We start from the raw sequence: 24,568 nt of genomic DNA on the forward strand, positions 1-24,568 counted from the left end.
TCATTATCCTTTTACATCCTCTTTTTTTTTAACCAGGTAGTATCTGCCAATGTGTCTGAACTGTTTGTAAAACAAAGCATACAGTAGCATTTATTAAGACCAGCCAAAATAACAAATCAGTGTGCAAGCTTCCAAGTTCTCCAGAGGTCTTCATCAGTCCAAAAAGATTCTGGAGAATTCAAAAGCTTGCACACAGTTTCACCATTTTAATTGGTCTTAATAAATGGTGTGACCAGCTTTTGTGTTTGAATTTCATTTTGGACTTACAACTTCTGAAGTACTTGTCGTTATTAAAGTAGTAGTCTGCATATGCTCAAAAACATTTACTTCTGCTGCTTTACAAGACTACATAAAGGGTGTAATGCCTTGAACCTAAGCAGTATCTCAGCCAGAACCTTACTTGTGGCTTCAAAAATGCTATGTACAGCTATAATCTAGAAAGGGTGTGGCAATTTGGATTTTCTGTACTGTACAGAAGTCTTGTAGGAAATTGTTTTTAAAACTCAGACAAATGTTTGGGAGTAAGTAGAGGTAATTATTCTGGTAGATTAGCAGGGCAATCATAAACAGAAACAACACACCCTTCGAAATCCATTGACGTTAGTGGGTTTAGTAGGGTATAACTAATCCAGGGCTGAAAGCGACACTAACCCTGCAAAGAACCGAAAGTGCTCTCCACTACTTTAAGTAACTGCAGCCGTCCTTCCACCCGGCATTAGTGCGACCTTCAGTGTCGGCTTCCACCTGGCTCCTGACTGGATTAAATCTGTGCCCGGTTTATGCATTTCTTCTGCTGCATCTGCCGCCCTCCTTTCATGCTGGGGCGACCGTGCCCCCTCCTTTGCTACCCAAGCTGGGAGGAGCGAGGACGTTCGCTCTTCCCGGTGGGGCTGCATTGCAGTCCTCTGTCGCTGGAGGGCGTAGGAGAGGATGCAGCTTCAACAGCCGGATCTCGTCTCCATGGCGACAGCGTCGGTCGCTCTCGAAGCCACGATGGAGGAGCCGCTCGCCGTCTTGCTGCCGGGCGAAGCTGAACTTTTGGTCCGGGACTTAAAAAACTTCCCGTTGCGAGCAATCGGAGATGACGGGTAGGAGGAGAGCCAAGGAGTACCGGGTGAAAGGGCCTGGCACAGAGTCTCTGGGAAGCCATTCCATAGTGGTGGTGCACAGTGTTCCCTCTAAGATGAGTTAGTGTGAGCTAGCTCACAGATTTTTAGCCTCCAGCTCACAGATTTTTGTCTCCGCTCAGGAAGGAGGGCGTCAAGAGCAAGCTAATTTATGCAGTAGCCAAATCGCTCGCTCACAACTTTAATGCCAGCAGCTCACAAAGTAGAATATTTGCTCAGAAGACTCCACAGCTTAGAGGGAACATTGGTGGTGCAGGAGTTAAAAAGGGCCTGCGGCAGAGAGCTTTTGCATGCGTTGTTAATCTAGAGCAGCTCGCCTCTGTCGGCCCTTATGGGTGCTGTGGTTCTCTTTCTGGCAGGGCTGCTTGGCCTTGGACAGAAAGAGACAATAGGGTTTCCGTCTGCGTGACAGATAGAAATTCAACAGTTCAGACTGACTGCGCTGTGCTTCGCCTGTTGGATTTCTATCTGACTGCACGTTATTTATTTTGGAAGTGCATTAAATCTTCCTCTCTCTTGTCCAGGCACCCAGGCGAGAGTGGATAAAAGGCCTAGCAGCCCTGCCAGGAAAGGAATTTAGAACAGAGCCACACTTTCCCTAGAAGCAATATGCATTGAAAAGGGAGACAAGTCTACTTTTGTACCAGAATGGATATGAGTGGGTGGCTAAAGGGTGTTAAGGAGAGAATGTTTGATATTTGTGTCTTGAGAGTGGGGGAAGAGCCCTGCTCATTCCTGTAAACAGCTGAATGTTAAAACCAGGAGCAGAAACATCTGAAGAGCAATAATTTGAAAATTACTGTTTGAGTGGACAGATTTAAATTATGGGGGGGGGGGGACTGGTATGAACACAAATACCTGTTCCCAAGTCACTGCTGGCTATGCCTTCTTTGTAGCTAGTCCAATAAGTCTGTTAGAATTGGGTCCTTTCAGTTGCTGTACCGTCAGAGATTGGAGTCCTGAACAGACAAAACAGTTATATATATGCACACACAACAGTTTTTTCTGCAAACCTCACCCCATAATGGAAACATAATCTGTAGCTTTAAGGAATGAAAGCCCTCACTGGCTGTTGCTACGCAGCAGCAACTACTGTACTGCCAGCCTTCAAGGCTAGGTTTCTGTCAGTAAAACTGGGGGAGGGTTTCCAGGCCTGTTTTGGCCTTTGAGGGAGAACTCATGGGGCCAGGCCTGGTAGCAACCACTGGCAAGCTCAGCTGCTTGGTACTATTCAACAGTAGCCACTACACGAAAGCCAATGTGGTATAGTGGTTAGAGTTTCAGACTAGGATCTGGGAGACCCAAGTTTAAATTACTACTTTGCCATGGAAACTCACTGGGTGACTCTGAGCTAGTTATACATTCTCAGATTTGTTGTAGTGAGGATGAAATGGAGGAGGACAGAGTGATCTAAGCAGCTTTGGGTCTCCATTGTGGAGAAAGTGAGGTATAAATCAAGAAAATTAAACAATACATATAGCTGAAGATTGGGAACAGATAACAGGTAGGCTGCCCGGGGAGGGAAGAAGGGAAGAGCCAGTGGAGTATAGTGGTTATTATGTACACGGACCGCCACCAGGGGTCTGCAGCTACAGTTAGGAGCTTAGCTCCTCTAAACAATAGGAACCTAGGATCCTAGTTCCCCCAGCATTCACCAATAGCTACTTTGGCGGGAAATTCAAACCCTCCAATGGGAGTGTGGGTGTGCTGGGTGGGTGTGCGAAAGGATAGGGGACTCCCTGGAGGACAGAAAGAACTAGTATGAGGAGGAGGAAACAGGGAGAAATGCAAGTTCTTGTGAGTTTCTCATCTTTTTTAATCTGTTTGATTCATTGGTGATACCTTGTTGTTTGGTCCCTGAGGACCAAACTAGACATTATGGAGTCCATGGCTCTGACCAAGGGACACCAATACCATTTTAGAGATTACTTTGGCCGTTTAAAAATTCTACAAGAGCTGGATTCTGATTGCAGTGTTCCCCCTCCGGCCCCTTTCAAGTGTCGAAACAAGCATTCAGAGGTGGGACAAGATTACCTGCTCCCACATTGCACCCAATCTGGATCAGGCCCTTGTGGCATTTTTAAATGACCGAATTAATCTCTAAAATAGGTTGGCCTTGAGTCTTATCAGAAAGGTGAGATCCAAAGTATTCCAAATAAGATAAATAGATAAACTGAGGCATCAGATTTTATGTTCATCAAATAAGGCAATACTACAGATGTGTGCCTCTTCATATAAATATCAGCGTTGGAAAAATTGGGTATTTATAGCAGTAAAACATCTGTTTTGTGTAGGTTTAAGGAGGCCAGAAATGTGTTTTCTATGGAATGTTTTGAAATAAAATACAACTCCTGATAATCATGCACAACCTGTGAAAAGACTTTGAAATCTTTTGATGTTGAAAGTATTCACACGAGTTTACCAGTGGTTTTTAGACAGAAGATACTGGATCACTTCTAGTCTCAAGGTACCAGGTTGTTTAAAAGGCAAAGGTTTCCCTTGCTCAAAAGCCAGTCGAATTAGGGAAATATAAACAATGATGAATTGCCATTACACAGGTAAACTCTGTTGCTGCAATTTCCACAATTGTGGCAGTGCAGTTGTAGCGTGGTGGGGTTCCTGCACATGCCTGAGGTCTGGGCGCGAAAATCCGTTAAGAGCTTGCTACAATACTGATAAATCCAGCGCAGGTGCACTGTATCCCATGGGTGTGAAGCACAGAGACCACGTCGAAGATGTTTAGTTTCTAATGGATGTTTAGTTTAGTTAGTTTAGTTAGATGAGAGACTTATATCATCTTTGTAATATCTGTTTATTTACAAAGAGAGCATTTTAAAAGCAGTGGACTCCAGCAGCAGGCAGCACAATCACTTATACTGGAACAGATTACCGAAAGAGAGCACCTGTGTGGATCCCCAATTACTTCCAGTGCGGCTAAACTCACAGTTCCAGTTTACAAGTACAACACCACCTTGAATATTAAAGTCTGAAAATACAACACCAACTTGAAAAATAGGATATAAATGTTCTAAAATTAATAAACTCCCCAGGTAAGGGTGTTGCATGGAGCTGTGGTGGCTCAAGTGGTTAAGACGCTGAACAGCAGGCTGTGGAAGGTCGGTAGTTCAGCAGTTCGAGACCCAAGTGCCACATGACGGAGTGAGCTCCCGTCTCTAGTTCCAGCTCCTGCCAACCTAGCAGTTCGAAAGCAAGAAATTGCAAGTAGATAAATAGGTACCAGTTCAGTGGGAAGGTAACAGCATTCCGTGCACCTTGGCGTTTAGTCATGCCGGCCACATGACCACAGAAATGTCTTCGGACGGCACTGGCTCTTCGGCTTTGAAACAGAGATGAGCACTGCAACCCTAGGGTCGGATTTGACTGGCTTTCAAGCAAGGGAACCTTTACCTTTAAGGGTGTTGCCTTCCAAGGTTAGGGGAGCAAGATTTCTAGTCTTTAGATCTCATTCAGTCGTTCCTGAATGCATTCTGCTTCACAAAGAATAGTTACTTGGCAGCAGTTAACTCAGTTTTCAGATTAGGTATATTGCTCACATTCTAGCAGCTTTGAAAACTATAGTTCTATTCAGTAGAACATAAAAGGAATAGCTAGGGAGAAGAAGTTGTGGCAGGCTGAAATGGTAAATGTATACATTCCATGGCTTGGAGAAGAAAGGGGACACTAGGTAGGATCTGGGTACTAACTTCTCTCACCATACTTCCTAGGTGGTTTCGTCAGCATGAATATATTGAGAAGCTGAACATGCAGGCCCTGCTGAGTGCTTCTGCTGGACATGAACAGCTCCTTACTGAGCTTTTGGTGAACTATGCCAAGGTAATGATTGTACTTGCGTATCGTCCAGCATGTAACTTATTTGGAACATGGCAAATATTGTGTTCCATTGAACAATGTTTTACCGTATTTCATATTCTTGCGCAAGAACACATCTTCCTCTTATACTGTTTATATGCTCAGAAATGCACTTGTTTATACACTTGTGTATATGACTCCCTAACAGCTATTTTTGCTTGAGAAAATGGCACAGGAGAGAAGGCTTGAAATCCCTCCTCCCCTTCATGTCATGCTCCTGAGCCAAATTGGGCCCCACCATTCTTACAAACAGTAGTACTGCAAGGTCACATCTGTCTTCAAAAATGATACAGACTCATGTCACCGGTAATATGTAGTTTGGCCTTAAAATGATAATCTATGAAATCTATGAAAGTGTATACTGTTATAGATAGTTGGGGGGTAAGGAGCTGATTAGTCTTTGTTAATAATTTTGAATTTCCTTAAGCTACAATTTAGTCTTTGTTAATAATTTTGAATTTCCATACTCAAGCTACAATCCTCCTATGTATCCATCCTTGGAAGAAAATCCCATTGCAGTCAATAGGATTTATTTCCAACTAAATATGTTTAGGATCATGGTGCAAGAGAAATAGGGATGCATCATGCTCCTTACAGACAAGCACATGTTTCTAAGCAAATATGTTTTGCCCTCCAGCCTGGAAAGATGTATCTGTGTGTATGTAACTGTTATAGGGAACTCTCTCCCAAGTCCTCATTTTTTCCAGAATTTAACTCTGACCTAGATCTCACAGTCCAAACACTTAAGCCTGAAAGATATTAATACTTTTTCTGTCTAGATACCAACCCTTGTTGAGGAATTAATCACTGTGGAGATCTGGAAACAGAAGATCTTCCCTGTACTATGCAGACTGAAGGATTTCAAACCAAAAAGCACCATTCCCATATACTTGGTGGTAAGAATGGAAAAGGGTGCAATGGGGGGGGGGAGGATTGAGCAAACAAGCCCCACCTCCTTCAGCACTGATTTGGAGTTAGGTCAGAGCCAAGCTTGATGAATCATAAGAAATTCCCGGTAAGGTAGTGTTGAGAAATGATGCTTCTACTTCAGCAGCCTAGCTTGACCTGGTTTTGTCGTGTATGTTCTTGAATTATTATTATTATTTTTTGTTGTTGTTATTTCAGTTTAGATACCGGCCTCCCCCTAAGGGCTCAAAGCGGTTAACAACAACTCATAAATACAATTCTAATAAATATGATGTGTATATATATACACACACACACACAATAAAATTTAAAAACAATAAAACAAAAATAATTAACTAGTCAGATGGCAATGAATATTCCATATCCCTTTCTAGAGGGGAGGAGACGGGGAGGCCAGTCTTCTTGTCAAACCATTGCTGTCCTCAAACATAGGCTGGTGGAACATCTCTGTCTTACAGGCCCTGCAGATCTGCATTAGGTCCCACAGGACCCAGATGTCATTAGGCAGAGAGTTCCACCAGGCCGGCGCCATGGCCAAATACTCTGGTTGAGATATCTTTCAGGCCAGGGATCATCAGGAGGCTCCTATTTCCAGAGTGTAATGCCCTTTGGGGGATATATAGGGAGAGATGGTCCCATAGATGCACAGGTCCCAGACCATTCAGGGCCTTGAAGGTCAGTACCAAAACCTTGAACCTGATCTGGTACTTGACTGGGAGCCAGTGCAGCTGGTGAAGCACTGGACGAATATGCGCTGTCAGTGGGGTCCCAGTAAGGAGCCATGCTGCTGCATTCTGGACAAGCTGTGATTTCTGGATCATTCTCAAGGGCAGCCCTGTGTAGAGATTGTTACAGTAGTCTAGCCTGGAGGTGACTGTTGCATGGATTACTATGGCTAAGTCAGGGTGGGACGGGAAGGGGGGCTAGTTGCTTATACACTTGTAAGGGAACTTTATGAAGGGAACTTATAATACTGATACTATAGTCTTTTTTTCCTTTGCTGGGGGAGTGGATTTCAGTGAGTTCATTTGTTTTGTTAAGCTTCCATACTGTCTGGTCAAGGGGTCTGTATCCAGAGGGCTGCCCCTCATTTGGGTGCAAGTGAAATACTATATCTTATTCTGAATACAAAAGATTCATTTATGCTTTAGATTCCAGCTCATAATTGTCTGCTCTGATCATAACAAACTCATGGTTTCATTCATATCTCACCTGTTAGTTTACATCAGAAACATGACTCTACAACAGAATGCTATTTAATATCTTTCTGTATCCCATTCTGTGTTCTGGCAGTGGCAGTGACTCTACTAAGCTCCATTTGTATAATGTATGCTTTATTCTTTCTTTCTCAGTTGCATCATGAAGCTTCAATTATTAATCTTTTGGAGACAGTATTTTTTCACAAAGTAAGTGCACCTTAGACTATGTACATGACCTAAAACAATAGCTTAGATCACTGCAGGTGAACTATGGGGTTTTAATGGTGACAATATATTAGGGGAGCCTGACAGATTTTCTGAGGAGTGACCAAAAAAGTGCTTTAAGTTGTGATGTGCCTCCCTCCCTCCCTTTTGAAAGATGATTTATATTTCTTCCACAGAATCCAGCATTTTTTTTTTCTTGTGCAGGAAATCTGTGAATCAGCAGAGGATACCATTCTGGACTTGATAGATTACAGCCATCGGAAGTTGACCCTTCTAGCAGCTCAGAGTGCCTGTGGAAAGATTCTGCATGAGAAGAAGCTTCAGCCTGAGGATCTTCAAAATGCTTCATCAATGCAGGTGGCATGGGTTCCCACTTCCAGCTGGCCTCTTCTGATTAAAAAAAAAAAATCAAACTCTGGCCTGGCCCAAGATTTTTAAACACCCTAGGTGGGAAATCTGAATGGTGCTCCTTCACACAGAAATATTTGATTAAATCCAAAGTACTGTGCAAAGCAGAACCCCCCCCCCACTACAGCCTACTGAGCCTCATGAAATACTGCATGAGGAGGGGTGGGGTGGAGGGGCCCTGGAAAACCTATCTGCAAAGATCCAAATAATTCACAGCCTCCAGAATGCATGTGCCTTTTGTGCTTTTGTCCAAATTTGTACTAATTTTTAATAGCCAGAAGAGAAAAAAGTCCTTGGAGAGATGCAGATATTTTTTCAGGAAGAGTTTCATCTCCACTGGGCATCTCTTGTTAACCTTGTATCTTTTTCCAGTTGAGCAAACTGTTGTAACCATATTTCCTATCTGACAGACTCTCTTCCTTGAAGCAATGCAATTTGGTCAGCTTCAGGTTAACCTCCAACTGACTACTTTATCCACAGCTATCTTTCCATTGCTATAGTTCAGAGTTTATAATTTGCAGAGCCAATGGAATGTAAAGGTCAGAGTGTCAGATTAGGATCTTGGAAACCGAAGTTAAATCCTCACTCATGCCATGAAAGCTTGCTGGGTGACCTTGGGCCAGTCACACACTTTCAGCCTAATCTTCCTCACAGGGTTGTTGTAAGGGGGAAAATGGAGGAGAGAATAATCATATATGCTACTTTGAGTCCCATTGTAGAGAAAGATGCTATATAAATGATGTAAATAAAAATAAATACATTAATACTCATTCATTCTGGGCTAGGCGTAGCCTGATCATTCGTATCTAACACCTTATCATTGCAGTGAGCTTGGGAAAAGAATTTATATTATCTGTTTTACTTTCTCTTTCACTTGGAGAACCACTTACCAGGACTTTTGCATGATTTAGGTTCTGGATAGCAAAATATACAGTCATTCCACCAGGTTTTTTTGTAGCTATCATCTCTAAAGAGATATATAATTGAGTACTAATTGTAATGAGTGACTGGGCCATTTGAGAACAGGATCGAGACAGTATTTCCAACCTACTCACTTCTCCTTATGCAATCTCCCTTCAAATCTTTCACCTTCTGATTATTAGATATAAAACATGTTCACATAGCTATATGTGTTATTTACTTTGACCTTGAGAAAACCTACTTTAAAAGACTGAGATCTCATCACAAGCACTTGACAAAAGTGATGCTTATGCCTTAGCGGTTCTTCTGAAAAATCAAATCTAGTGTTGTTTGACCATTTCTCCTTTCAGGAGTTAAAGAAGCAAGCAGAGATAATGGAGTTTGATATCTCATTGAAAGCCTTGTCTGTGCTGCGTTTCATCACAGATCAGGTAGAGAGGTATGTTGAGTATGTTCATAGAGGATGAGGTAAGCAGTTGGAGAAGAGATTATTTCCTCTTAAATTCCTAGTCTCATCCTTTCAAGGGTTTCTGAGGCAGCATTTCTGACTTAGTGAGCTAGTATATCACTAGGAACTGAAGATGTGAATCTTTACATTGGTATGAACATCATTACTAAAAAAAACCTTGAATGTACCATAATCTGAAGAAGGGTGGATGTAATGGTTTATTTTGTTTTTTGGTCAGACCCACTAAAGCAATTGATTGTACCAGTCCTGATACACTTGATAAGAAATTATGGTTGTTTTACAATAATAGCAATGGGAAGGATTCTTCCCTTTTTGGTGACACACAGCTGTAACTGAGGTCTTAATTTTTGTCACTTCCATTTTGCATAAAGTATTGGAAGTCTTGAAGACTGTACTGCATAAAAATGGTATCTTCAATGTATCTTCTTTTTTTGCAATGTTCTTTGTTAGTTTGCCAGTGAGTGCAGTGACAAGAATGCTGAATACCCACAACTTTCCATGTCTCTTGGTGCAATTGGTAGAACATTGTCCATGGAGCTGCTATGAGGAAGGTGTGTATGATGGGTGAAGAGACTACCCCAATCAAAAGAGAATCAGTGTTTCCAACCAGTGAACACTGCCATGGTTCCAGTTTCTTTGTTTAGCTGTCAGAAGGAGATGGATTTAAAGGAACTGATGTTCCTCGTGACATCTTTGCTGTAAAGATGTTGGATTCTCTGTTGCTTGTGGACTGAGCTTGGAATATCAGGACTGACTAACCACATTTTTTCCTTTTTATATCTCTGGACTGTCAGCACATATTAAATGCCTGACATCATGTCCAATATGTGCCTTTTTAGCTGATCTTCCCTCCCCTTCCAAGGCATATGCCTCAACATGTACAATCTGTACCTCACTCCACATCCTGTTACCAGTTGTTCCTTATTAATGTTCCTTATTATTCCTTATTAGTCTTATTCCTTATTGTTCCTTGTTAGTCTTATTAAAAATTCAGTGCCTGTCTTTACCACAGGTCCATTTTTCATGTTACTTTATTTCATGTTGATTTGTCCCTTGCTACTTCCTATTGCCTCTTGCTTTTCCCTCTGCTGCTCTTTATGCCTTTAAAGAACACTCATGCAAAGATAATGCAGCATATGTGACAAATGTGACCAGAAGCAACAAACTGGAGTGTTTGTTTATAAGTGTGCCTTGTGAACAGGGATCTAAGATTCTGTGTGTGTGTGTTGCTTTCCTCAGGGAAGATGAAGAAGTATGAGAACGGGGCATGGTATGTGGTGCCTCATGAAGACCATATAAAGATTACTAAGTTGGATGGACAAGTGTGGATTGCTCTCTACAACCTCCTCCTGAGCACAGAATGCCAGCGCAAGTACAACTTTGATAACTTCAATAAAAGCCAGCTGCTGAAGGTAAAAGGACTGAAGAGTATGCAGACTGGATATGCATTTTGTTTGCTACGTTTACATTTGAATACTTTGATATATAGTAGGAACCAGGTTTAGGAATGAGCAATGTTTGATCAGATAGTCTGCTATCACACCTGAGTCCAAATTACAGCCCTATCTGGGATAATTATTAGATTGATCAGCTAAAATGTTAATTATTTAGTCGGTGGGGCCAACATTAATTGGAGAGATTATGAGTTAAGGGCACTCTTGGGGGAGTGTTGGCTCCTTGGGTCTGGTGTGTTGCCTAATAGAAAGCAATGTAAAGGAAAATGTTGAAGATGGCTTTTTCTAGCAATGTTAACATAGTTTATAACATGTTAAGATAGTTTATACTTCCTTTGATATCTGAAAGATACCCATGTTGACAATTTGGTAATATGCAAACACGTGACTGAAGCATCAGTGCAAAATTAGGTGATTAACCAGTTGTCAACTCTGTAATGTGATTAATTAAACTCCATGGGACCTAGTCCCAGGTAAGTGGGCACTGGATTATCCTAGACTTGAATTCTTCCATAGCACAATGTGGTCACTGCACAATATCCCTACAACTGTCTTCTCAGTGATAATAGTACAATAATCACTCCATCTGTGAAAGATGAGATGAATTGCCTTGTTGCAGAAAAAAGCAGTATGCTGTAGGGAAATAGTTTTGCTGCTGTTTAATTGTTTTTAATCTAGTTAAACATCTACTGCTGTGTAGAAACATTAATACAGGGGGTATGCAGATTCCAAAGAGGGATTTTTAAATTGTAAAACAGATGATTAAAGAAAATGCCCATACATGGAGAAAAGATTAGTGTCACAACACAAACAAGTACAGCCACATTTTACACAAAAATCACAATAGTGATGAATGTGTATCTGAGAGAAACATAGGTACAAAACACTGCACTGTGAGTGCTTCAAAACTGTTTTTCAACAACAACAACAACAAAGGATATTACCTTGGGAGAAAAAATACACATTGTGCACAATGAGAAACAGCACTAATTTTATTGACATTTTATTTGGGAGGAAATTGATTATACACAAAGATCTCAGACTGAACGACTGTGTATACAGTGAACTGCAAAACTGCTTTTCTGCTTTTCCCACTTGAGTCAGGATTAAGACTGACCAAAAGAGTGAGCGTATAACAGCAAATTTCCCCCTCCTCCCTCTCTTGATATATGAGTAACTGCCAGTGGTGGTGGTGGCAGTGTCATGTGGTTACTCCTTTTCCTTCCTCTGCTAGTAAAGAGCAAGTGGCAGCTGCTTGCAGCTGTTGGTGTGAGAGGCATTCACTGCCCTGATGAAGGCAAGCATGTAAGCAAGTAGGTTGGTGTGAAGTGACAGCAGCTGTTTGTAGGTTCCAGCACCACTTAAAGAGTCACCTGAATGAATGACAGTAGCACCTGGGAGGAGCTGTTGCCAGTTGCTCACTTGCCTCTCTCCCTCTGGGCAAGGTGAAAGTGATCTCCCTAAAGAGATTAGTGACAACAACCACTGCCCCCAGATAAATGAGTGGACAAGTAAGTAGTGGTGATACTTGTTTCTGGGTGCTGTTGCCCATGGCTAGTTTACCCAAGTGGGTGAGCAACAACAGAGAGGCAGCATCAGGTAAGAGTAGCCATTGCTGCTGTTCTCTCTTATCCAAATTCTCAAGGCAGTGGCTGCCGCCACCACCAAAACCTTTACATGCTGCCGTTGCCCAGAGAGAGAGGCAGGTGAACAAGCTTTTAGCAGCCATCACTGCAGGCCCACTTGTTTATTTACTTCATTTATATACCACTCTTCTGCCCAGTAGAGATTCAGAGTGGCGGATCACATCCCCACTGTTGTGTTTTATACTTGCAACATCCCTGTAAAGAAGATTAGGCTGAGAGTGTGTCACTGGCCCAAGGTCACCCAGAAGGCTTCCATGGCGGAGTGAAGATTTGAATCTGAGTCTCCTAGATCCTAGCTCAACTCTTTAACCACTACTCCATCCTGGCTCTGCCTACTTATGCAGTTGGAAGAAAGAACTGGGAGGGGTCCCACCTGTGTCAGCAGCTTCCAAGTTTCCCAATCCACACACACACCCCAAGCCTAGAGCTGTAGAAAAGCAGGACCAGCAACTACCTGATTGCCAGTTTCTCAGTTTATCTGAAAGCAAAAGAGCTATTTGTTAATATATGTTTGACCATTTGTGCATGGAATGATAATGGTTATGCGCTTCCCACAGCACTCTCAGCTGATAGTGTCCTTGTGATTCCAAATGTGGTAAACTTTTACTTTTATTTGTTGTTTATTGAACAGTAGATATTGGCTAATGCCAAATTCTTTCTTCTTTTTTGCTTAAGCAGCAAAATCTTAGAGTCATACTGTAGAGCTGTTTGTACTTTTGATCATTATAGGCTCCATATTTAACATAATCTCTGGATTTAGCTCCGTGCCTTCCTGACTGATGTCGTCATTGACCAGTTCCCCAGTCTTCTGGAGATGCAGAGATTTTTGAGCCATCTAGCAGTGACAGACCCTGTTCCACCCAAGAAGGATCTCATACTAGAGCAGGTACATCCAACATGACCTAAACCAGTTTGTTCTTATGTTTTTCTCAATTCCACTTCCCTAAATTGTATAGAGTTCCTGTTGTGTAGTGGGTTATTTGCAGGAAAGCTCAGTGATTCAGCATAGTGATCAGCTCTGTTTATTAGCACACGTACACACAACAACAAAACAAGCCTGCGATGTCCTGTATTTATTTGGTCCCTAACCAATCCCTAGTGAGCTCACCTCTTCCTACTGGTGGGTTTGAATGTCCACCTAGGGATCCTATCGGTGTTACTAGGATCCTTGGTTCGGGTGGTGAGCCCTCCACGAGCAGCAGACGTGGGCAATGTGACTGGAGCATCCACAGCTCCTGCACATGGCGTCCCTGAACCAGCATGTCCTCCATTCACACGCCTCACCGCAACTGGCGCACTCCAAAGAGGCAGTCGAGTTCAGGACCCGAGTGGAACGCGATGGTCCTCCTGGAGCCTTCTTGCGTGTGACAAATGGTTTTTGTGGACCCTTTCTGCTTCAGAGTCCCTGGAATCGATTGTGGCCTGGTGCGCTGCGGTTTCCTGGTGATGGCACCAGGTGAGAACGCTCCCATGCGGTGGCCGTTGAGAGGGCGGAAGCTAGGGTGCGCTTCTTGTCTTCGGTGATCCGTCTTCTCTTCCCAGAGGCCACAAACAAACCGGTCTCGGAGGGCAATATCAAGATGGGTTCCAAATTTGCAGTCGGCCGCGAGGCGGCGGAGCTCAACCAGAAACTCGGTGGCCGACTCCCGTGGTTGTTGGTTCCTGTAATGGAAAGCCATGTGGCGCGACATCTCCGGTGGGCTAGGGACAAAGTGGTCTTGCAGGGCTTTGACGATCTGGTCAAATGTTGCATCGTCCAGCGAGGTGGGAGAGAGGAGGTTCTGGGCCAGGTTGACGGTAGTGGGACCGTAGGAGCCGATCAGGAGGCCTTTCTTCCTCTTCTCTTCGGTGACCTGGTAGAAGATCAGGATGGACTTGAGTCCGGTGACCCAGGCTCCCCATGGCTGCGGGCGAGTTGGATCGAACATGGGAACTATTCCCAATCCCGGAGCCAGAGCCATCGTGCTACGCAGCAGAAGCGCGGAGGACGTGGAGGCAGCCGGGTCGCCGTCAGTGTGCATCCACGGGGGAGCGGCAGAGGTCGGCTGCCTCCTCAGTTGCTCCGGGAGCCCGGCTTGCTCAACAGGATCCCACCTTCATCGCCATTGTTGTGTAGTGGGTTCTTTGCACAAAAGCTCAATGATTCAGCATAATGATCAGCTCTGTTTATCTCTCTGAGGACACAATAGTTCCACAATAGCCATTCGCACCAGAGTTTCTGGAAAGAGTACATCCAGCATTGGGGTAAAATAGTTAGAAAATGTATGCATTAAAATAGCATAGAACTTGATTGTGGAACTCTGGTACATACTTGTATTGATATGCGACTTCTGCTCTGATATTCCCCACTCCCACCTGGGTTAAAAGTGCTTGATAACTAGCTTGGTGTCTGGCCTTCCAGTATCCAAACCATGATAGGGTGGCTGGGATAACTAGATATCTACATAATTGATTCAAAATGTCATACAATAGAGGTCAGCAGAAGGCCAATTTCTGGTGAATCACCCAAGTCTTACTTTGTGTTTTTTGTTTGTGTTTTCCAGAGGATGCTGAACTAGGCAACCTTGTATAAGCAAGAGTTGAGGGTTCAGGGTGACTTAACCAGCTTAGCTGTGCATTAATTGTTTAGAGATCCTAAGTATGCACTCTTGCTTTATAAATTTAAGTCACACTGGTAGACTACAGGAACTCTAGTTTTTAAAAAAGAAAAATAAATCTTGCAAGACTTCAGTCATTCTATCCTAATGACACAAGATTCAGATTCTAGCTAGCTAATACTACAGTTCCATCCCACCCTCCTTTGTTTTTTTGGAAGCCTTTCCTCTCCAGCTGCAGAATTCTGGTTTTGTTTGCAACAACCACAGCATAGTCAAGCTTCCAAACTGGTATAACGTCATTTATCATAAGACCTGTGTAACAGACAATGTGATTATAAACACTTCTCAACTGCCAGATCAGAAACCTGAAGCTTTTTACTGTGCTCTTTAATCAGCATCCTGTATAAAGCAGCATCTGTATGGCTTATGAAATTGTCAGCTGTAGATATTTAGAACCAAGCATGTATATGTAGAACTAAGGATGTCTATCCAATAGAAGAATATAATGAGTTAGTAACATACTATGCTACCACATGTTGTGGTTGGCTTGGAGTTCCTGCATTGAGAGGGGGAATGCAACAAGCAAACGTTAGTTGATTTTAGTGCATTCATAATAGAATTGAGGTGATCGAGTACTGGACATGGTCATAGTTTTGTAGCATACGGAAGACATTTTCAGGCAGAAACACAAATAGTTGACATCAGGGGTCATTTCGTAGAAAAAGAGGTGCAGGAGCTCATTAGCATAACTCATTAGCATAACTTATTTGCATATGCCACAACCCCTGACATCACCGGAAGTGTGTCAGAAGGCAACACCCACCACTCAGGCTCCACTGGACTGTTTTGGATTGCTAGCTATTGCGGGGGGGGGGGACGTGCAGATCTGTCCTCACAGAGGAGAGAGAGCTTGTACCTGAATAAAACTTGGTCTTAAAGGTGCCACTGGACTGTTTTGGGCCGGGGGGGGGCTCTGCAATTTACCTGGCTGCTTCTTGCTCTGACTGAGGGCTGCTGGGAGCAGGGGGTGGGGCTTGTTGCATGTGCCCGTCCCCTGGGCTCTTTACTGCCGGAGCTCCGCTCCTGTGCACTCCTGCAGGAAATGACCCCTGGTTGACATATTTAGGGAACCCTGTAGTCTAATGATTTAAAATTACATTTTTGTCTAATGACAACTTGACAGCAATCAGGTATCAAAGGCAGCTATGAATTAAATCCTAGTAATTATTCATGGGTAGGTGTGTAATAGGAGCTGTGGTGGCTCAAGTGGTTAAGACGCTGAACTGCAAGCTATGGAAGGTCGGTAGTTCAGCAGTTCGAGACCCGGGTGCCGCATGACGGCGTGAGCTCCCGTCTCTAGTTCCAGCTCCTGCCAACCTAGCAGTTCGAAAGCAAGAAATTGCAAGTAGATAAATAGGTACCGCTTCGGTGGGAAGGTAACAGCGTTCCGTGCGCCTTGGTGTTTAGTCATGCCGGCCACATGACCACGGAAACGTCTTTGGACAGCGCTGGCTCTTTGGCTTGGAAACGGAGATGAGCACCGCAACCCTAGAGTCGGATTCGACTGGCTTTCGAGCAAGGGAACCTTTACCTTTACCTAGGTGTGTAAATATTTGTAGGAAATTTTTTTTAAAATCCAGCTGCTCCTTTTAGACTAACTTTATGTTCAGATCTTGAACCTTCATCTCTTATTATTTCATCAGATGCTAGGGGAATTGTTAGTTAAAAGCTACAGAAGTCACTTGGTGGGATGTTTATGCAAGAACTCTTAAAGGGCATTCACTAATAAGAATTATACATGTGGAAGTCAGGGTACAAAAACAATGCTTCTTTCAGCTCTTATTATGTGAGAAGAAACTGGAATCTCTGTTTAACCCTTGATTGACACAAATTTCTGAATAAATTCACCAGCAGTCCGCGTGTTAACCTCCCCGGTCATTCCATCAGAGACCTCAATCCTCAAATTCCTATATTTCGGAGGATGTATAGAACCTGGTGGCATATCAGGAATTTATTCAGAAATTTTACTGTGTCAACCAAGGCCTAAACAGGGATTCCAGTTTCTTTGCCTAAAGTAGGAACAGAAAGTAACATTGTTGTTTGTACCCTGACTTCCTCCATGCATAATCTTTATTAATGAATGTCCTGCTAAGGGTTCTTGCATATTCCACAGCTGCGTGCTGTAGCTTACAGCTAAAAATTCCACTACTCTAATGACGCTGATAATAACCAATGGACGCTCAGTCTGTGTAAATAAAAAAATTAGTTTAAAATATGCAACTAGATTAGATTCTTAGTATTCAGAATCAGGATTACAGGATTTGACGGGTTCTGAAGGTGAAGATCTTTATATTTCTCAGCAGATATGAGCATTATTCTCTCCCAAATATATGGTGGTGGAAGATGCTATCAAGTCACAGCTGACTTTGGTGACCCCATGGGGGTTTTCAAGGCAGGAGGCATTCAGAGATGGTTTGTCATATCCTGCCCCTGCATAGGGCTCCTGGACTTCCTTAGTGGTCTCCCATCCAAAGACTGACCAGGGCCGACCCTGCTTAGCTTCTGAGATCTGACCAGATTGGGCTAGCTTGGGCAATGCAGGTTAAGGCAGGCAAATTTATAGGAAGCCATAGAGCAAGGAGGCACACTAATTGGGTGGAAAGACAGTGAAAGCTCCAGCAATGTGGCAGTGATATGTAAAATGAAAAAAAATATATGTAAAGGCTGGCAGAGTGCACTAAAAATAATTGAACCAGCTTTGTGTGTGTTTGTGTGAAGTCTGAAATGTCAGTTCTAGTCTTGTCATTCCCATATTAGTTTACACTGGTAACTGACTGAAATTTAGCATCCTGAAATGAAAAACAAGCTACAGTTGTCTCATACATGCACTGGCAAAGAAAGCTTCCCAGCAAGCTATGAACTCATCCACTGTCTCCATGCCAAGCGATGATGAAAAGGCTTATTCCACCTCTTACTCTCCACAGAGCAAAGCTTGCTCTCAGTCTGTGGGCTGCTATTTTTACTCAGAAGGGGTGACAGCTCTTTTGAAACAGCAGCTTTCCCTTTGGAGCCTGATCACAGCTGCTCTTGGCCAGAATTTTCTCTCATATTTGGAAGCCCACGCCTGGGTGTTTCTTTTCAGAGAAATCAGGAAAGTTCTATTTTAAGTAAACTCTAAACCATGTGGCAGTTTTTTTACATTTATCAAGCCTAAATGTCTTGACGTCTATCTTAATCTTACAGTTACTGAGTTGTCACTTTGGTGCATCCCGATGGAGGATTTTTTTGATGCCAGGCACACCAGTTCAGCCTGCTTGGCATTTATTTATTTATTCATTTATACCCCATTTTTCTGCCCCTTGGAGACACAAAGCAGCTTACATCATCTTCGTGTCCTCCATTTTATCCTCACAATAACCTTGTGGGGTAGATTAGGCTGAGAGTGAGTGACTGGCTTTTCATCTGATATAAATTGATAGTTATCATCTCCAGATGTGCTTGTGCTACACTAGGAATTACTACTACACTGGGATCTGTGGCATGGGAGAGATACAATTTTCATTCTTTGCTGTCCTGACAGGTTCCTGTAATCTGGGATCGCGTTGTCAGAGAGAACTCTGGAAAATGGCAGGCAATTGCCAAGCATCAGGTAAACAATATGTTTAGCCCTTCAGAGGAGGAGCTGAGAAGCCAGGCTTGCAGGTAAGACTTCACTAGAGTTTCTGCTGCCAAGGTTTTTATTGTGGGACAATGCTATAGGCTACTTAAAGCACAGAACATACTTTTTTTGTGTGACGTGATGCCTTTCGTATACAACCTACAGCCACAAAATGCCTGCCATAAAATGGCTGTCACAGGAAGCAGAACCAGCCACAAAATGGCCACTGCAGATTACCTACAGTCACACAATAAAGATCCTTGGCCCTGCCTGCTTTCTAAAAACACTTGGTGGGCACCCAGAAAGGTGTCAGTGAGCATCATGGGGACCACACTGGGGACCCAGGGTATAGTGTATATGGTGTTATTTTAACTCAGTATGTTTTTCTTAACCAGCTATCAATTTCTTTAAAGTACACTAGTGATCTTAGTATGTGATGTAAAACTTTTAAAAGTTCCATCTATCATGTAGCAAAGGGTAAAAATTGAGTAGTTAATATAATTGCCTATTATTGTGGCTCTTTTTGAAGCCTGCTTTGTCTTAAATCAGATGGGCACAAACATACAACCTGGATGTGATTGAAGCCCTCGTTCCAGATAAACCCAAGTGTGTAGTGTGTGGGTCTGAGGCAGCAAAACGTTGCTCCCGTTGCCAGAATGAATGGTACTGCAGAAGGTAAGTGCACCTAGCACAGCAAACCTCTGATATTATCTTGTACACTCTGTAGAACATCAAGTTGTTGGTAACAATGTGTGACTGTTGTCCTGTGAAAGCCATTTGTTTGAAGCCTTTGTCATAAGCTCTATAGGACACTTTACTGGTTTTCAGCTGATGCAGACTCCTGCTGGTCAGGCTAACTGGATACAAATATTGCTTCGTACAGACCTATAACTAATATTACTGCTGCTCAGATGCACCAAACAATTCTTCATGTATTTGTTTTGGAATTCATTTCCTCTGGGAGTTTTGTCAACACATCAGAATAGAAGCATTCTATATTAATAGTAATACTTGGCATTCATGTAGTTTTTCTTCCTAAGAGTTCATATCACTTCACACCCATTATGTCAGTCATCCCTGTAGTCATCCTAGTAATTACTGCATAATGGGGGACAAAGATAATGGTTTGTCTAAGACTCACTATGTTTGGGAGTGAGAGAAGATTTGAATCTGAGGTTATGTCTACACTACTACACTTCGTATTGCCATACTTTGCAATCCACTGTAAGTGAAACTGAAAAGGATGTTTTATATAGCACTTAATATAGTACTGTTTTCCCTTTACAAATCCAGCACTGCTCATCACCACTGGCAAGATCTTACCATATGTTTAATCTGCAATAAATTCTGTTCAGCAAAGGTTCTGTTTTTCCCTACGATTTCCCCCTTTTCCCCTTTGTTTTCCAGCTTAATTATTTACTTCCTATTATCTCAGTCACTCATACATCAATAATGATCGTCATTCCTAGGGTGGGACTTAAGCACTGCTTCTCATTTTGCAGCCAAAGTCATTTCGCATTATTTTTTAAATCTTTGATTTATTTCTTATCACAAAATCACAATTTTTAAATGAATAGCGACTTTGGCTTCAAAGTGAAAAAAGTATTTAACACACACATCAGCACAAGAACTGCTAATGAATGATTGACTTAGAGGAAAGCTGCAACCAGCTGTGAGAGAACAGGAAGCAATTAAATTGGAAGCAGATGTAAACATATAAACAGATGGTATCCCTACGAAACCTCAATATCACTTTGATTGTCCATAGTGGACATCCTGGGACCAAAACTGCATTTTAAGTGTAAAAATTTCACAGATCAGATCTGGAAAAAAGATGGGTGGTCAACAAATGCAATAAATATGCCAATGACATGATATTGCCAATACCACCATCTGGATTCACCATTAAAACTGAGTGAATAAGTTATGGCAATTCCAGACTAAACGGTTAGTACAAAAGTAGCCGGAGACTCCACATTCATTATAGCTGTATTTTTAACCAGTACATTGTAATTTTATAAAAATAGAAAGTTCCAATAAATATTGCACTGCCTGAGAAATGGTACATGAGGGATGACATACTTTCTGCTTAGCTATACATGGACACAAGAACATTGGCAGAAGCACAGAATTTCTCACGTGGCCCCATTCATAAATGAACATGCATATGGAATCACCCTAAGGGAGCTCAAAAACTTTTCTGGATCTTTAAGTTCTTCACTGAGGTTGATATTAGTGGTATTAGCACTCTGCAGGATAATTAATTAATTTGGTTAGTTGATTCAAATATTAGTATACTACTTTTCCTACGCTCTTGTCTTTAATATCACTCTTTGGTACAACACTCCACTTCTGTAGAGCACAGCGTTTCCATGAACAGAAGGATTTCCTTCCATGAGTCGTAATTTTCTCCCCTTCACCACACCCTCCTGTTGTTGCCTGTGGGGAGCATTTCAGGCTACAATAGGAGGGGAAAGGGGAGAAACTCTGCTTTGCATGTGGAAATCCTTCTGCCCATGAAAACGCTGCACTGGTTCCAAGCCAATATAAAAACACAAGCATTAACAACAACTTTTGCATTTAGCAGAACTCCTCGAAAGTGAAACAATCTGCCAAACAGTCTGTGAACTGTCTATGAAGAAAAGACCCAAGGAGCCCTCCTGCCGTAAATTCAGCATATTCAGCAGCCCCATGTGGAATAGTGGGCTGTTAAGTGGTCAGGGAGTCTTCATCTTCCTGATTTGTCCTTCCGTCTTCTATTCTGAATCCCAAGTAATACGTTTATGTATTTTTCTAACCCTTTGTGTTTCTCGCTTTCCCCTTTGCAGAGAGTGTCAAGTCCAGCACTGGCAGAAGCACAAGAAAGCTTGCAACTTGATGGCTGATGCCCTGAAGAAAATAGAAGATGATGTAAAAATGCAGGCAAAGCCTACTGAGTAGTTTCTTTGGGCCAGTGAACTTTCTCATGTTCTTCCTTTGAACGGATAGGAAAGATTCAGGGTTGGATCTTGGGACATCTCTGCTGCCTTATTTCTCCTGAATTTCGGAGGGTTATGGACTGCTCCAGACTTCAGACTGGGGATTGAAACTGCAAACTATCTTTATTTTCAGTTACACCACAAGTACTAACTAATGCTGAAGATACTCCCTGGGTATAGTCTTATTGAATCTGTATGCCATCTTGTATACTGCTTTATACCAAGTGGCTTCTCTAGCCCCATGGAACTGAGGGCAAAAGTAGATCTGATGGTGCCCCCATGGCTTCCACAAGGATGATGACGCCATTTCAAAGTCATTTTAGAATGCCTCAAGGATCACAGCACAGTGAGCCGAGGCACTCTTGCCCCCCCTCCCCCCTGCCTTATCAAGTGCCAAAATGCCCCCCAGCAGCTATTTTGGCACTTGAAAAGGGGGGGGAGCGCTGCAGTGTGGGCCCAATCAGGATCAGGCTCTTGTGGCATTTTTAAATGATTTCAAAATGTCTAGTTTGACCCTGAGATTAGCTGTAGTATCTACACCAGTAAAGGAACAACAGAGGTGATGAAGTTGACCTACAAGTTTTTTCTTCATACGAACAGCGGCTCTGACTGCTGCCCATAGTACAACAAGACAGAATTCTCCTGCTTGGGGAACAATCACCTGAGCCTCAGTTTTATAAACAAGCTTTCTGGAGAGCTGTCACCAGGAACTAAAAGGCTCAATCCACCCCCCCACACACACACACGCACACACCCAGGGCTTTTTTCACACACCAGTTTACACTGTCAGACGCTGTCAGTATTAAATTTCAGTTCAGACTGAATGTTGCTTCTCCATATTGTAGAGTTTCTCAAAAGTTTAACCTTCCTGGTTTTTTTGCAAATTTCCTATCATATCTGAGGAAACAGAATGTCATTTTGGCGTTTCAGGTATATCCTGCATGTTGGACTTTCAGTCCAGAGACACGTATGCCCAATTCTGGTTCAAATCTGCTTGCCTTTACTGAAACTAAGAGTCAAGCTGTGCATTACGTGCACAAATTAACATGTTGTGAAACTATAGCTTGATGACTTTTTTTCTTAAAAAGGAAAAGCCTCTTCCAAGAGTGAGTAACTTGAAGCAGAGAAGTATCACGTTGAGAGGAGGTACTGAACCCTTCCTTTCTGTTTCCTACTCCACAGATGTAAAAACAATTGCATGTGTTATTATGGATCATATATTTTGGCCCTGATTTATGCACTGATGTCACCAGAACTTAAGAGCAATTGTCAGCTTGCAAATTGTTTGCTGTGGTAAAGTACCTAACACACATAGGCCAGACAGAAGCTCTGTTACAAACCATCTCATCTAGTGTCTGAGTTGTACTGTTATTTCAGAAGCTTTGAGTGTTACGCAGGGGAAAGAGAAGGGAAAAGGATGTGGTTGATTAAAGAATTTCAGTTTACTGAGCTGTATAGTTTCACAGTAGAGAATATAACACATGACATATCCATTGCTATTGAGAAAAACGACCTTGTTTTCTCCTTTTTTGGTGTTAATTAAAACAAAAACAATAAATAAGTTTCAGGTAGCATGTTGCTGTATTTAAGTATATATATAATTATATAATGTCCTTAATTAAGTGTTCCTTAATTTCTTGATTGCTCATGCTAACAAATCCTATCCTCTCTCTGCTCCGTTTCCCTTGGGAAACCTCAGTGGACCAGTCTTGTGTGCACCTTTGCATTGGATCAATGGGAAGAGAAAAAAGTTTTCCTCCACAGATTGATTCCATCAACTGGGGGCTTGGTTCAGTTATGTGAGTCCTACCTCAAACGTCTTCCTTCGATTATAGCATACTGGAAATGTAGTTAATACAGATGGATTTATTTACTTAAAACATTTGTTTAGCCACCTTTCTACCATACAGAATTCAAGAAGGCTTACAATATAAGTAAAATTATAATTATAAAAAACACATACAAGACCACAATTTAAAGTCTCAGAACTACCAACAGATAACAACTAAATAGGTCAAATGCAGTCCTAAATAAAACTGTCTTAAGAACATAAAAGAAACCAATGTTGGATCCGGCCAATGGCCCATCCTGTCCAACACTCTGTCACACAGTGGCCAAAAATACCAGGTGCCATCAGGAGGTCCAGCAGTGGGGCCAGGACACTAGAAGCCCTCCCACTGTTGCCCCCCCTCCAGCACCAAGAATACAGAGCATCACTTGCCCCAGACTGAGAGTTCCCATCTATACCTTGTGGCTAACAGCCACTGATGGACCTCTGTTCCATATGTTTATCCAATTCCCTCTTGAAGCCATCCATGGTTGTAGCCGCCACCAACTTCCTGTGGCAATGAATTCCATGTGTTAATCACTCTTTGGGTGAAGAAGTACTTCCTTTTATCTGTTCTAACCGGACTGCTTAGCAATTTTATGGAGTGCCCACGAGTTCTTGTATTGTGAGAAAGGGAGAAAACTACTTCTTTCTCTACCTGCTGTATCCCATGCATAATCTTATAAACCTCAATCTCCAAATAATTAATGAACAAGTTAAAAAGCATCGGACCCAGTACTGGTCCCTGCGGTACCCCACTGCTTACCACCCTCCACTGAGAAAATTGCCCATTTATACTCACTCTCTGTTTCCTATTAAAAGAAGAAGAAGAGATTGGATTTATACCTCGCCCTTCACTTGGAGTCTCAGAGTGGCTTATAAACTCCTTTCCCTTCCCCTCCCCACAACAGACACCCTGTGAGGTGGGTGGGGCTGAGAGAACTCTGACACAAACTGCTCTTTTTCAAGGACAGCTGTGCGAGAGACTGACCCAAGGTCACATCAGCAGGTGCAAGTGGAGGAGTGGGGAATCAAACCCGGTTCTCCCAGATTAGAGTCCGCACACTTAACCACTACACCAAACGTAGCCAGGTTTTGATCCACAAGAGGACTTATACTTTTATCCTGTGACTATTGAGCTTACTTAGGAGCTTTTGATGAGGAACTTTATCACAAGCTTTCTGGAAGTCAAGGTAAACAACATCTATTGGGTCCCCCTTGTCCACATGTTTGTTCATTCCCTCAAAGAACACTAACAGGT

The 24,568-nt window shown here is 42.6% G+C and overlaps 1 protein-coding gene across 1 annotated transcript; it reads left to right on the forward strand.

The window, feature by feature from the left end:
- The first annotated feature begins 993 nt into the window (after positions 1 to 993).
- Positions 994 to 21,495, forward strand: ZMYND10 (zinc finger, MYND-type containing 10). The gene is made up of 12 exons (XM_015417859.1): positions 994 to 1,088; positions 4,853 to 4,961; positions 5,777 to 5,893; positions 7,277 to 7,330; positions 7,553 to 7,705; positions 9,028 to 9,116; positions 9,597 to 9,697; positions 10,386 to 10,558; positions 13,007 to 13,132; positions 18,424 to 18,545; positions 19,051 to 19,176; positions 21,330 to 21,495. The coding sequence occupies exons 1-12, from the start codon at positions 994 to 996 to the stop codon at positions 21,439 to 21,441; spliced, it is 1,377 nt and encodes a 458-aa protein (XP_015273345.1). The 3' UTR covers positions 21,442 to 21,495.
- The last annotated feature ends 3,073 nt before the right edge of the window (positions 21,496 to 24,568 follow it).

Source organism: Gekko japonicus, unplaced genomic scaffold (genome assembly GCF_001447785.1).
Source record: "Gekko japonicus isolate JY-2015 unplaced genomic scaffold, Gekko_japonicus_V1.1 scaffold314, whole genome shotgun sequence".
Lineage (NCBI taxonomy): Eukaryota > Metazoa > Chordata > Lepidosauria > Squamata > Gekkonidae > Gekko > Gekko japonicus.